The sequence below is a fragment of the Anarhichas minor genome, unplaced genomic scaffold (genome assembly GCF_050575085.1).
Source record: "Anarhichas minor isolate MPS153535 unplaced genomic scaffold, ASM5057508v1 ptg000023l, whole genome shotgun sequence".
Lineage (NCBI taxonomy): Eukaryota > Metazoa > Chordata > Actinopteri > Perciformes > Anarhichadidae > Anarhichas > Anarhichas minor.
In genome coordinates this window covers 8,605,545-8,620,936 of record NW_027466469.1, presented here as the reverse complement: position 1 = coordinate 8,620,936, position 15,392 = coordinate 8,605,545, and the positions used below count along the sequence as shown (strand labels likewise).

The window sequence follows — 15,392 nt, the reverse complement described above, 5'->3', positions numbered from 1 at the left end:
TAATCCAGCCGTTATTGTACTTGAAATGAGAAGAACATTTATTTATGTATTTCTATGTATTATTTATAATCCATCCAGTTACATTTGAAAACTGAGAATAATAATTGTTAAAATATAATTGATGTGTACTTTCTTTATTTGACAGTTGTTTACTACAGAGACGTTGCTACTACGAGACTTCTTGAATATATATATGGCACTAAATAGTGCAAGTTAGATATTATTGTAATGTTCCGGACCTTTGCATGAGGAGATTTTCTCAATCTGGACCTTTTGGAAATGTACCTGAATACCCTGGTATAGAAGAACACCCACACAGTTTGTTTTCATGCTAATTGAGTGAAATGCAAGTACGACACCGACTACATGAGATATGGATTTTCTTAGATTGAGTTTTTTCAATCCGCAGAGGATAAACTGAAAACTATACCTCTGTCAAATGACACTATAAGTATTGAATTGAAGACATGTCGGATGACATCAAACAACAGACCACAGCTCGAATTAGGCAAGTGGTCATTTTGCATTACAAATGGACGAATCTACAGACATCACAAACAAAGCAGATTTACTGGTTTACGTGAAACATGTGTGGGACGGGGACTTACAGGAACAAGTTATCTGCACTAGAGAGCTCCCTACACTAGGACTGCAGAGACATTTCAGCTCAGGTTCAAACTGCACCATCTTTACATTAAATACATTTGAGAAGTTGAAAATTTGGGTCGCGGCTTGTCATTAAGGGGTGATGGTGGGTCCTGCAGCCAGACCAGTGGAGAACCACTGCTCTAGATGACATTAAGAGCATTAACATAACAAACATGTATTAGCTACGTAATATAGTATAGTATATGTATATGATATAGTGTAGTAATGTGTACCTGAGCAGAGAATGAAGCCGCTCTCCCTCTGTGTGATGTTGTGCTTTGTTTACATTGCCAGGCATTACCTGTAGTGCATGTTAGTGCATGTGAGCGTGCCCCGCAGGCTCGCTCATGGCACTGCGCTCATAAGGATGTTACAGCTGATAACGACTGACGGCGTCGTGGTGGAAGCGTAGCCCCGACCCTCTGGTTCCCAGGTAAACACCGTTACCTCTGTCAGCCCTGTTGCTGTTGTTGGTAAGCTCTGTTAGCACCATTAGCTGTGAGCCGCCGGCTCAGCTCTCACCATGTTGAGAGCAGTGTGGAGGCAACAGATATGCTCTGAATTTCAAATTCAGCACCTTTGATGATGTAATCTTCTAAACATGGCAAATTATATTTCTGGGACACAGATTCATTTATTGCAATGGCAGGAGAGCTTTCCTCTTCACAATGGAATAGGACTTCCCAACATAATAACATATTTAAGCCCGGATCACAAGATGATTCATTGTTTTTTCAGCGTAATCATTCATTCATCAAGATGATTCATTTCTAATCTTGAGATAGTGGGCCTAAATATGGCTGCACTGAGCTTCCATGCTTTTTTACCAAAACAATACATGCATGTAACTCATTTTGACATTCAAATTACATGAATTCATTACAAACAACTGTCGGAACTCTGTAACGTCTCTATAGTTTGAACCTCTTTTTCTGTGTCAGCAGTGTTTGCATTACTGAAAAACATGTTCTTTCTTATCTTAGGTAAAATGTCCAAAGTCCATGTGCTGGTTAACTAAACATTGACAACACGCTGTCTCCAGCTGGACGGGGCAAGCTGCGTCTCTTGGACGTGTCCTAAAGCTCCTCTCAAGACCGAGAAAGAGGTCAGATGTCCTTGATCCTCACAGAGGGTGAAGGAACTCTGTCCCTCTTCAGCTGAATGGAATCCTGTGACTCTGTTTGTACTCATTGGCTCATGTTTGATGACTTGTACACTCTTCATCATTTTTCTATATCTTATCCTGTAATAAATACTTAAAGACAGAGAGCTTAAGGAACTTTCCACCACCACAACAAGTGATTCTATTCTACACGTGTCTTGGTATTCTGTGCTTCTCACCTGTTTGTAGGAGACAAAGATAGGTCTGCTGAAGATGATCCACTCCACCACCTTACTGCAGGGCGGGGTGGTCAGAGAGCCGGTGTAGCGAAAGTAACTTCCCAGTGCAGACGGCAGCAGGTCCTTCAGCACGAACGGCTCCAGAACCGTCTCTTTTTCTACATGAGAGAGAGCAGGACAAATCAATACAACATGATCCACACAACACGTTTTATTTCACTGTAAACTACAGAGACCAGGCTTTCTGGAGCACATCCAAGTGCTACTGTTCCCCAGCCTTTAGGTGTATGCTATTGATTTCATTTGCATTGTGCCTGCCTCGTTCAATGTCCCCGTATTGACAGACATAATTGCACTGAACACCTATAATTATACCTCTGTTGGTGTTGGATGGCATACACAATACAATCAACTTTGTAGCATCACATCCCCAAGCCCAAATGTCGACACTGGAATTATTCCCGGACTGACAAACAAAATCATCAGTGATATGAAGCACATTATGGTCTGGGGTCTAGAGGAAGGAAACAAAGCTGTTCATGAAATGATAAAGGATGCTTCAAGCAAGAAAGTCTGTTTCCTTTTTATATTACTCTCAGAGAGAGCAATCCAGACATGGGCATTTCAAGCAGAACAATTAAAGTAATCTGACAAACACATTTTCAGTAAATCTTTCTGAGTGGAGGGCCTTGAGCTTCCACTGACCTCAGCAGACATGTTCACTTGTGTTCCACATGATGATGTGCCAAGCTGTTTATGCATTCAGCTATCATGTTCTCTCTGAGTGTGACAATCATCTGCATCTGTGAGTGTGACATGCTTCATGTACACTCAAGGCCCAGGATAAAAGATGACAGAGAGTGGACAATACTTTGCATTAACAGGCTAACGAAAAACAAAAATCTGCTCTGGGTCAAGTCAAGTACATATTATTTATATAGCCTGAAATACAAATGTGTCTGAGTCTTGAGTTGAGTTCAGGTCTAAGATTTGGCACCAGTTGGTTTTAGTTGGAATGTGTCTTAACAATGCCGGTAGAGACAGTTTTGCTTCTTGTTGCTATGCTACATCTTCTAATCATTTGAAAGTTATGTCCTTAGTCCTTAGCAGTAGCTGGCAAACCTGAAGCAAAAGATCCCCAAAGAAAAGATAACTTTGGTTGCAATAACTAGTACTGTCTGGTAAGAAACCTCTCAAGGCTGCTATATATGTTCATGAATAAAAACACAAAGGACTGAAAGACTGGGTACTAACAGGAAGGTTCAACATTCATTTGCTCAGTATTTTCATGGCAATATGCCAATTATGATTTCAATATTTCTTTACATTAAAATATTTTGCCTAATGGTGGCACCAAAGGAAATGTCAATGGTTTATCAATCATCATCTGGTGATCATCAACATCTGCAACAAATTGAATGAATGTTTGACCCTTTGTTCACAGTGTCATGATCCAAAGTGTTACAGCATGGACCAGTACGGAGAGCCACTAACTGCACTATCACTTACTCCTAACGAGCTGAGATGCATCCAGAGATGCCATCGGCCCCAAATGCATCTGGGAATCAGGTGTGGTTGCTGCTGGCAAATCATCTTACAACCTGCATTCATTGGTATGTTTGTCTGCAATAGAACAAGCTGATAACTTATCTGACATGAGCTATTTTTTCACAAATAGTTGCCTGCATACATCCAGAAGACACAAAGCAGCATTAGCATTGATTTGGATTTGTGTTACGTAAAAATGTTATTCAATATTCACTTGTGTTTTCATGTTTTGTCCTGTGAAGAATGTCTCTTTAGCTGCTCAATGGTCCACCGTGTTAACCAGCTAGTTGCTAACTTTGTGTTTTTGCTGCTTGGAGTTGAGCTGAGGTAGTTAACATTGTCTTGTGATTCATTCCTAATATAAGACGATATTCAATAATGCAGCTTCAATGATAAAGTTAAAATGAGAAAGTGTCTCCTGAAGAGCAATGTGTGGAAGCTCTATTGAGAGAAAGCTGCAGAGCTGCAGAGCTAAACAAAAAGCTGTCCATCAGTACCTAACAATTCAGAACGTTACCTCTGACTGCTCTTTGAGATAACCATCATTACCGGGTGCAACATGAAACGCTTCTTGAGATGGTCAATTTTACAGTATAGCAATTATTCAAATTACTGACAGAAAATGAATAAAAAGTACTTTAATCATTTTGATCAACAAATCATTCATCTGCCTCGTAACACCTAAAGCTTTGCAGACGAGGAGAGGAAGAAGAGGAGAGGAAGAAGAGGAGGGGAAGGAAAGAGCGTGACAGCACGAGGGGGAGTTCTCATCAGAGGGGAGAAAAGGGAGGAATTGACTTGTGAAGCAAAGGGGAAGTAAGGAAAGGAGGCGCAGAAGGAAGAGAAGAATAAGAAGCTGGCAACAGGGTGAGAGAAATGATGATAAAACATGAGCGAAAGGGAGGGGGGGCATTCGTTTCGCTGTTCCAATGCAAACATATGAGGAAGGAGGGTGACAGGAATGACAATAAGGGGTGAGGAAGTGTGTACGAGTGTGATGTGTGCAGCGGGGCGGGTCACTTGACAGGGATGGCGACGGGCGGAGGAGGAGATGCACTGTCTTTATCGGCGACAGATAGAAGCATAGGCCCCCCCTCCCTTTCCCCACCTCTTCCTCTAACTCCCCCTTTCTTCTCTTCTTCTTCACCCTCCCGCTGACAAGCCTCGTCTCCCGCTGCCTCCCAGACGCCAAGTTCAGAGATGTATTTTCAGCTCTGTCGAATTGGCGCGACAGAGCGAGCCAGAGAAGCAGGAAGAGTAGGATGCAGGGAAGGGGGTGTTGATAGGAATGTGGTGGGGGCTGGTGGTGGGGATGTACTTGGGGAACAGCCCCCCCCCCAGAGTTATGCATCTGAATTAGTACTCTCAAGAACCAAACATCTGTACCGTCTTTACCCAGTTTGTTGCATTGATCTGAAGAACTTTGAAACCTTTGAGGAAAAAACAAATTGAGATTGAAGTTGCACATCACATGGTTTCAGCAGGTGAAGCTTCATTACAATGTTTGGAAGATTTTAGCAATTTTATTTATTCATTGCCACTTTTGGTTTGACAATTCTATCAACCTAAACGAGATGTAAGAATGACCTGTGTGAGAGTTTTCTAATCTACCGATCAGAATAACAACATCGCTCTCCACTGCCTTCCAGAACACAACAGCATTAACTAAAGGTCCCGTAGCTTCTTCCGGAGCTTTCAACCACATCTGACTTTACCGGAGGCCACACTTTCATACCAGTCTTCTTCCAAAAGTCAACGATGTTTTCTTTATTGTTACTTTGAGGAACTTTTAACTGGTTATGAAGCCGTCTCAATTTAATACTAACACTAAAAAACAAAAGTAAAAAAGAACATAAACAAGAGGATTGGCTATTTTTATAAAGTTATTCTATAACTATAACTGTTATCTTTGCTAACGGGTCGGATTCCTCGCAAAATCAGATAAAATCATGCATGAGCGATGGAGTGAAGGGCTGAAGAATAATGTGTCTGCCCCTTTAGGTTAATTCTCCAGACTGACTGGATGAATTTAGACCAATCAGCGATGCTAGGGTTACCTAACGTGGCAGCTGGATTCTTGCGATATCACAAGATCACACAAAAATACATCTAGTCAAGCTTCAAGTAATGCATTTGTGTCCGGACCAATCAGCATCCTGTGAGGAGCTACTGGCTCAGGTTTGTGAGACGACACAGAGAGACAACTCTTCATTCAAAACAACAATGGTGTCTTCTAAAGAGTTTAGTGAGGATGCTACAATAGCATCACTTCTATCAGAACTGGAGAGTATTTCCTCATTCTGAAGGCTTTTCTCCATGGTGAAGATGTTTTTCATCTGCTCCTGACAGGCTTCAGCTAAAAGTTTGAATGACAGATGGTTCATCCAATCACCTGCCAAGTAGTTTTTGAGAGTGCCTGCCCTTTTCCACACAGTCTCCAATGACAGCTTCTCAGATGGTTCTGTGTAACAAACCATCTGGAGGGTCAGGTTAATGCCAGTGTCCATCTGCAGTAAAAGTGAATGAAAAGGGTCAGTTGTTGATGGTTTTCAAGCCCGAAAGAGACAGATGGAGTTTTGTGATATCCGCAGTGTGTAAGATTACAATTGAAAGAAATGAAGGGAGTGCGACAGAGTGAGATCTGTTGTATGGGATCGTACCTGTTGTGAAATGTAGCACTTGTGAGCAGCAACTGTCCCACTGCAATAACATCTCATTAAAGATGATAAGCGTTTGTTTGTGCCCTAAGAAATGTTCTTTCAAAAATGAAACCCTTTGAATTCCAAAACACTTCAACAATTTTCTTTCCACAACAACAAACAAAATCCTAATAACAATATTTGATCTAGTCCTTTAAAGATAGAATTACTACTCATTATTCCCTGACACATGTTATATAAAAATGTTCATAAAAGTATTTTGAAATGTCTGAAAGTTGCCGAACAATAAGTTTGAATAATATTAAATTGCTTTTGAAAAATAAAATATAGTTGAAATTGGTGGAGCCACTGTGCTCAAACATGGCAACCCACCCAACGTAACGTGCTGTCCTTCCCTGATTCGCCACGCTCCTATCATGTGACCGTTCCCAGATGTTCACAAACAACAGTCTTGATTACCGATCGACTACCAGGTTAATTCAACATGGACAACTGATTACAGGCGTTGTTGACCGTCTTGTCTTTACCAGCTGTTGTTCAGTTAAAGTCTGCATTTCTGCAGAGGAAGCAGCTGTTAATGGAGCGATCAGTGAGCGGCGTGTCCAGCGGAGGTATCAGCCCTACGGAGCGGCCGTCTGAAGTCACTGTTAGCGGCTTTAGGGAGGGCGGACACAAAACGGAGGACTTTCCTTTTCTTCTTATTGTTTATTTTGTTCTGTACAACAAGTTAACACACATAAACTATAAAGGAACAAAACACGAATTGCTCCCCAGTAGACAGAGACTTCAGCAGAGCTACGAGTGAGAACAGACAACGACACCGAGGGAATGAGAGAGACGTGTGTTGACCAGATTTATGGACCATAATCTAGTAAACCTTTGTGTGTAAGTGTTGATTTTAATGTAAATATGAGGTGAGAGAGAGATAGAACAAGACCCCCAGCACCACTGTATCGTATTGAACCATTACACCCCTATCAGTGTATTGTGTGAATGTACCTGGAGTGGAGCAAGTCCATTGCCAGAATGGAAAAATGACAAATATTGTGCATATGTTGTTGATAACGTTGTGTTCTTCCTTAAGAAGCTTAAGGACATGACAGTTTAAAGATTACAGTGTGTTGCCAAAGCTCCTGTAATACAAGGAAAGAACAGATTGTTTTAAGTAGCCAACCTGAGGGTTTGCTTTTCCTGCAGAAAATGAACATCATTTAACACGTTTGGTAACATAAAAACGTTTTTACAGCTGTTTTATTGAATCCATTTTTAAAGCTTGTGCCCACGCCTGATTTGACAGCTTGAGGTGAAGAAGGATAACAGGGCTGGGACTTAAACTGAAAGACTCCAACCATTGTTAGCCACATATTTTGAATTTTGAACATCTTTAAGGCGTTTGATAAGACCAGTGTATTCTACATCGCTGACCCATTTTACACAAACGCTCATGAAGTATATGATTTGTGATGGTGATGTCAGACACAGATCTGATGAGATCAGATGAAACTGTACAACCCAGTATCCCAGGAATTATGTTAATATTTTCTGCAGGCCAGGGTTTATGTCCAATGCTTCTATTGAGTGCCAGGGCAGGAAGTAGAGTTCCCCTTGTGTAGAGATGTAGGAAGTACGGATTGTGGAGGTCGAGGTGGTGGGTAGTTACTGTATGTGGTGCATTTATTGTTCATGCCGTAGAGTTTGTGTATCTGTCCCTACTTTGGTCCACTTTATAAAATCTCATCTATTGAATGGTTTGCCTTGGAAGTTTTTTGAGATATGAGTAATCCCCAGAGGATATTTACATTAGTGATCCATGGCTTTTAAAGTTGACATAGTGAACCAGTGAAATATCTACTTGATGAAATGGAAAACATTTGATACAGCTATTCATTGTTCGCCACCCTTTGTGGATTTGAGTGAAGTGACAACTATTGTACAGATGTAATTAAATGTGCTACACACCTTCTACTTCAGGATGCATTTTAATTTCCATTTTAAATTGTTTGATCCCAACTTTTCATATATGGGGTCAAACTTTTTGTCAAATAATTTCTGACCCAATACCTACAAAACTAATGACCATCCTAAGAAAAGAAGGGATCATGGGCCCAAATAATAACTTATAATCATGTTATTAATAAGTATAACAATTACCATTCTACATTCAGTAATCAAATAAGGCCTGCATCCTTACTTAGTAGATATAAGGATGCAGGCCTGGGAAAATTTTTATGAAAAGCATGTAGTTTTTATTTGACCCTTTTTGGGAGGGCATTACACTTCCACGCATGGTTGAAAATAATTAATATTCCATAAAAAACAGCCCCTGTTTGCTGCCTAAAATAAGTCTTGGTGTCAGAATGAATTAGGTGTTTTGTTTGCCTCTGGGTTACCATGAGCCCACAACCATTAAGCATCTATGATGAAAGGGTGTAAATACAGTAGAGTTATAACTGCTTTTTCCTTGGTTTTTGAACCCTGATTCTGAAAGTGGGTCTTGGAAAAGTCATACAGGGACAGGGATGTTTGTTTGTTTTAAAGCTGAGATGTTTCAGCTCTAAATCCTTAAGTGTTCAAGGGCTGTTTAAATAATAATGAACCAGGGACTCATTTATTTGCACTGCAGTTAGATTGCTAGATTTGAACATGAAATTAGGTGGAATTGTATGTACTTTGCAAAGATATTTGGATTTTTAATGCAAAACATGAAATGACTTTCAATCCAGTCTTCCACAGTGCTGAGGTTTTTGTGTGGATTTATTAGGATGTTATTGCGTGATCCTACTGTTAAACCTTGAACAATAATGTTTGCATTAACTTGAGTGCTTTATGGCCATGAATTATATTTCTCCAGCATTAGCACATTGGCAATGGCATTAGTTTTGAATAAATTTGTGATTTTCCTGTTTGACTTTCCTACATAATGGAACAAATAAGAACATTTTGATGTACGAACTAGTTATCTTTAGTTCCTAAAATGTTAGATTGCAAGAAAAAGTCTATTCTGATACCGTGTATAGACTGTAGAGCCGCTAACTGTGTGTGTCTAAGGGCATATATCTTGTTGGTAAGGATAATACTGTGTTACAGGGACACCAGCCAAAATGTTTGAATCACTGCATCCATTTCCATAGACTATGCAATAATTGTTGATGTATATTATTATTTGTTAGTAGGTTACACGTGTAAGCATGAATTTGACATTGGGAAATATGCTTATTGACCTATTTTTCCAGAGAGTTAGATGAAAAATCACAATCTGCAGTCTGTGTTTATGTATGGAGCCGGAGCTGAAAGGCAATAAGCTTATCTGACCATACAATTGGAAGCAGGAAGAATCAGCAACAACAACAATTAAGGCATGTCTCGTTTGTATAATTTGTGTCAGCATAGTAGATGGATAAACTGTTCTTCATTAGGAAATGGTCCTTTGAAATCATTGTTTTAACTTCCTGCTTGTGTGCTGATTAAACCGAAGTGTTGGTAGGTGTACTTTTGGCAACCGTTGCCTTACCTGTGTGGAATGAAAACGTCAATGGGATGAGAACATCATTTGTTACTAGATGGGAAGGGCAAACCTCCCATATCTAACAACAACATGCGATGGAATAAAATGGCACCCTTTACTGCCCAAGATTTACCCATATATTTTGTGTTGTTTGTTTTGATGTTAAGCCCTGCTGGACTAAGATTGGCTGACAGCTAGCATGTTACTTAGAATCCAGGATGTACTGTGTTCTACTTTCTAAGGTTGTGTCTATATAGTATTCCTCAATTTGCAGAACACTTGCGAGATGGTTGAAGTTATACATTGACCTCAAATGGTCAGGCACTAACCTTGAATGGATGAGGTTAGGCAATGTCGAATGGTTAAGTAAGGGTTAGAATGTAGTACTCCAATTGAATGCTACAAGGGGCACGGGCACACAGGGACTGTACATTCAAAAAAATCCTAAAATGTCCTTAATAAAATCATTGCAGATGGTTAAAATCCCTATATACATGTAAAAAATCAAAAGGTTGAAAGAGCATGTGCAAGCACATGTGCAAGCAAGAAGAAGATTTTCACGGTCAATCTCACAGTTGTCAAGTTAATAAAATATTGTATGTTGAAATGGATGTTGATCATTTGAATAAAATAATACTTTAGGATTTGTTTTTGCGGTAATGAGTACATTTAAATAGTTTATTTCTTTATGGAAATGGTTGGAATGAGAATCACAACAATATATAAATTATGCACTGAGGATTATTTAAATATTACACAAACCATATATGGAACTTTAAAAATCAGTGCAATAAAAGGATAAATAGGTGTTCAGGTAAAAAACAAATTTACAACACACAAGGCTTAGTAAAATGCATTAAAAAAGTGTATTTGTATGTATATATCTATAGACCAATCAATTTAGTATAAAATGATTATGATATATAGATGATAATTTAAAATCATTACAGTTAAAATCATACAATAAACAATTAGAAAACATTAACTCAAGGGTATTTGTTAAAATTGGTTATGTAAAGATAAATAATGAAGAACAAATATTGAAATGAGCACCGTCTGCAGGCGGCTACTGAAAATAATGTTAATTATTACTATTATTATTTTTAGTACATGTTCTTAAATGTATGTCACACCTATATGTGTAGATCCGGAGGTAATATTGACCCTCAAATGGTTAAGGTTAGGCCTTGTTCTTGAATAGTTGAGGTTAGGCCTTGTACTTGAATAGTTGAGGTTAGGCATTGTTCTTGAATGGTTGAGGTTAGGCATTGTTCTTGAATAGTTGAGGTTAGGCCTTGTTTTTGAATGGTTGAGATTAGGCATTGTTCTTGAATGGTTGAGGTTAGGCATTGTTCTTGAATTGTTGAGGTTAGGCATTGTTTTTGAATGGTTGAGATTAGGCATTGTTCTTGAATTGTTGAGGTTAGGCATTGTTTTTGAATGGTTGAGATTAGGCATTGTTCTTGAATTGTTGAGGTTAGGCCTTGTTCTTGAATGGTTGAGATTAGGCATTGTTCTTGAATGGTTGAGATTAGGCATTGTTCTTGAATTGTTGAGGTTAGGCATTGTTTTTGAATAGTTGAGGTTCGGCATTGTTCTTGAATTGTTGAGGTTAGGCATTGTTCTTGAATTGTTGAGGTTAGGCATTGTTTTTGAATAGTTGAGGTTCGGCATTGTTCTTGAATTGTTGAGGTTAGGCCTTGTTCTTGAATGGTTGAGGTTAGGCATTGTTTTTGAATTGTTGAGGTTAGGCATTGTTTTTGAATGGTTGAGATTAGGCATTGTTCTTGAATGGTTGAGGTTAGGCATTGTTCTTGAATTGTTGAGGTTAGGCCTTGTTTTTGAATGGTTGAGGTTAGGCCTTGTTCTTGAATAGTTGAGGTTAGGCATTGTTCTTGAATGGTTGAGGTTAGGCATTGTTCTTGAATAGTTGAGGTTAGGCCTTGTTTTTGAATGGTTGAGATTAGGCATTGTTCTTGAATGGTTGAGGTTAGGCATTGTTCTTGAATTGTTGAGGTTAGGCATTGTTTTTGAATGGTTGAGATTAGGCATTGTTCTTGAATTGTTGAGGTTAGGCCTTGTTTTTGAATGGTTGAGATTAGGCATTGTTTTTGAATAGTTGAGGTTAGGCATTGTTCTTGAATTGTTGAGGTTAGGCATTGTTCTTGAATTGTTGAGGTTAGGCATTGTTCTTGAATGGTTGAGGTTAGGCATTGTTTTTGAATAGTTGAGGTTCGGCATTGTTCTTGAATTGTTGAGGTTAGGCCTTGTTCTTGAATGGTTGAGGTTAGGCATTGTTTTTGAATTGTTGAGGTTAGGCATTGTTCTTGAATGGTTGAGGTTAGGCATTGTTCTTGAATGGTTGAGGTTAGGCCTTGTTTTTGAATAGTTGAGGTTAGGCATTGTTTTTGAATGGTTGAGATTAGGCATTGTTCTTGAATGGTTGAGGTTAGGCCTTGTTTTTGAATAGTTGAGGTTAGGCCTTGTTTTTGAATGGTTGAGATTAGGCATTGTTCTTGAATGGTTGAGGTTAGGCATTGTTCTTGAATGGTTGAGGTTAGGCATTGTTTTTGAATTGTTGAGGTTAGGCATTGTTCTTGGATTGTTGAGGTTAGGCATTGTTTTTGAATTGTTGAGATTAGGCATTGTGCTTGAATTGTTGAGGTTAGGCATTGTTCTTGAATTGTTGAGGTTAGGCATTGTTTTTGAATAGTTGAGGTTCGGCATTGTTCTTGAATTGTTGAGGTTAGGCCTTGTTCTTGAATGGTTGAGGTTAGGCATTGTTTTTGAATTGTTGAGGTTAGGCATTGTTTTTGAATGGTTGAGATTAGGCATTGTTCTTGAATGGTTGAGGTTAGGCATTGTTCTTGAATTGTTGAGGTTAGGCATTGTTCTTGAATTGTTGAGGTTAGGCCTTGTTTTTGAATGGTTGAGGTTAGGCCTTGTTCTTGAATTGTTGAGGTTAGGCATTGTTCTTGAATGGTTGAGGTTAGGCATTGTACTTGAATGGTTGAGGTTAGGCATTGTTTTTGAATGGTTGAGATTAGGCATTGTTCTTGAATGGTTGAGATTAGGCATTGTTTTTGAATAGTTGAGGTTAGGCATTGTTTTTGAATAGTTGAGGTTAGGCATTGTTTTTGAATGGTTGAGATTAGGCATTGTTCTTGAATGGTTGAGGTTAGGCCTTGTTTTTGAATAGTTGAGGTTAGGCCTTGTTTTTGAATGGTTGAGATTAGGCATTGTTCTTGAATGGTTGAGGTTAGGCATTGTTCTTGAATGGTTGAGGTTAGGCCTTGTTTTTGAATAGTTGAGGTTAGGCATTGTTTTTGAATGGTTGAGGTTAGGCCTTGTTCTTGAATGGTTGAGGTTAGGCATTATTTTGGTTATTGGTGGGTTATTGAAATGGAATGGTTGAGGTAAGACCTGTGAGTGGTAGTGATTGGAAATGCAGATTTCATCTGTCTTAGTAGGAAATTGCATGTCTGTGATTTTGTTAAGTGTCTGACATCCATCCCAGTGAACTAGAGAAGAGGAACATGAGCAAGTAAAGTAAAATCTCACAACTGCATGTTGTCAGATTTCAGAGAATTATGTTCTATTTTACTTTATTAGCAAATAATTAGTATAGTCCAGTATGTCTAGCATGTCCAGTCGAGTATATTTTATAGATGGACAGAAAGTGAGGCTTTTGTTATGTTGCCATTGCTAATATGCTGCATATAGCTTTATATTTACACACCCCTCTGTGTCAGCACTGTGTCATTTCCTGTTTATCTTCTCAAGCATCTGTGCTCCCGCTGCTCTCGTGACACAGTGCTGGATCGAAGCGATTTGTCCTCGCTGGCACATATTACAAGTCCATTAATTTACTATCTCACTCACTGCACAAAGTCTCCACTGACTTGGCACTGCGAGACCCTGAATTGGCAATTCATTTTTAAAGGGTGTACAAGGCTTATGGTGGTTTCCCCTGATTTGAGGTACCGTGTCGACCCTGTGGCACATTTATAGGAAATCGAAGAGAATGTTTCTCTCTGTTTCTCTCCGTCTCTACCGCTGTACCAGAATGTCTACTATTCCTTTGCTGATGTGGGTTTAATCCCAAAGCGCTCTCTTTCACATCAGATCTGATGTGGCTCCAATGCACAGTGCTCACATGTTAAGCTTCTTTTTCATCCTCTCCTCAATAGGATTTCCAGAAATTTGGGGCAGGCGCATCTATGTATCTGTCCTCCTTTCTTTATTATGGCATATTCTTTTCAGGATTTTATTCACAGCCGCTATCTTGATTGTAGTGTGTACTTGAGCAGTTTGGCATGACGATAGTTATGCCAAGACTTTTTAAGATCATCCTTTTTGAAAAAGCAGGTAGGTTCTATAAATAATCTATTTACAGGTTTTGGTTTGGTCAGCACGCCTTTCCCTCAGACTCTCTGCTGCGCTGCACTGCATCTTAAACATGCCTCATCTCCAGCTGTGCTGTGCATTATGTCAATGTTAGGATAACTCTTGAAAGGCCTGCTGTTTTGAAAGAGTTTGGATGAGATGATCTGTGCTCCCAAGAATATATCTCCTCAGAATCTTCATCCTCTTCTTCAAGAACAAGATGAACTAATTTTACTATCCTTGGGTATTTCTTTTGCTATATATCAACAACTTTCAGATGGAAGGGAAACTTGGTGTAGATATTGATGCTCGTCGGAGAGAATGAATCCTTTGCATTTGGACATTCTATTAGCTTCTCTCTACAAAAAACATTGTATCACAATAGTTTGCTGAGGAACTGCTGTGGATAATCAGGACCATGACAGAAAGTGATAGTCATTGATATTGATCATGTAATTGATGCAAAGTAAATTATATTATACAAACAGGGTTCAAAGTTAATGTTTTTTGCTTTTATTAACTTGCACGGTCCGGCAAGCCCTATACAATCTTTTAAATGTATTAGCGGTTATCGAATAGTAAATGAGATTAAATTGAATTGTCATGTGTAAACTTTAGGGTTAGGTTTTTTTTGCAAGAGCTTGATCATTTCTGCACATGTGAAACACTCAACAGAGACAAGAAGGAAGCAGGATGGACCACGCCTGAGCAAATCCATCATCAGCTCTGAAAACAAAAAATGTGTTTAATTGTTTTTTGAGTTTAAGTGAGTTGCTAAATTTACAAGCCTGATGTGGCAGTTTACTTGCCCCAAGCAAACGGATGAATGTGATTCGAATGATCACTGTTGGGTGTGGTTATGGAACAGCAGTGATGCTGGCTGTGGAAAGCAGTGAAACACTACCTCATGTTAGACTACACCAAGCAAGTAGTTGTATGTACCTAAACGTAAAGTAACACTTAAGCATAGAGGGGGCAAATCAGAAAACACTCATAATCAATCCATCCATTATCTTCTGCTTATCCGGGTCCGGGCTGAGAGTCGGCAGGCTTAGCATGGTATTCCTCCCCAGCAACCTTCCCCAGCTCTTCCTGGGGGACCCGGAGCCTTTCCCATGTCAGGCCAGATAAGTGATCTCTCCAGCCTGTTCTTGGTCTAATCCGAGGCCTCTTACCCGTTGGACATGCCTGGAAAACCTCTAAGAGGAGGAGTAATCCTAAACCCACTTCAGCTGACCCTTCCGATGCAAAGGAGCAGCGGCTGTACTCCGAGCCCGCTCCGGATGTCTGAGCTCCTCATCTCT

At 39.5% G+C, this 15,392-nt stretch overlaps 1 protein-coding gene across 1 annotated transcript in view; it reads right to left on the bottom strand.

Moving 5' to 3' along the window:
• Window positions 1–15,392, bottom strand: part of LOC142955279 (receptor-type tyrosine-protein phosphatase gamma-like) — a 542,528-nt gene that overhangs the window by 150,326 nt on the left and 376,810 nt on the right. Inside the window, exon 7 of the mRNA XM_076096741.1 lies at window positions 1,990–2,147. Coding sequence (XP_075952856.1) covers window positions 1,990–2,147 — 158 coding nt within the window. The remainder of the gene's footprint in view (window positions 1–1,989; window positions 2,148–15,392) is intronic.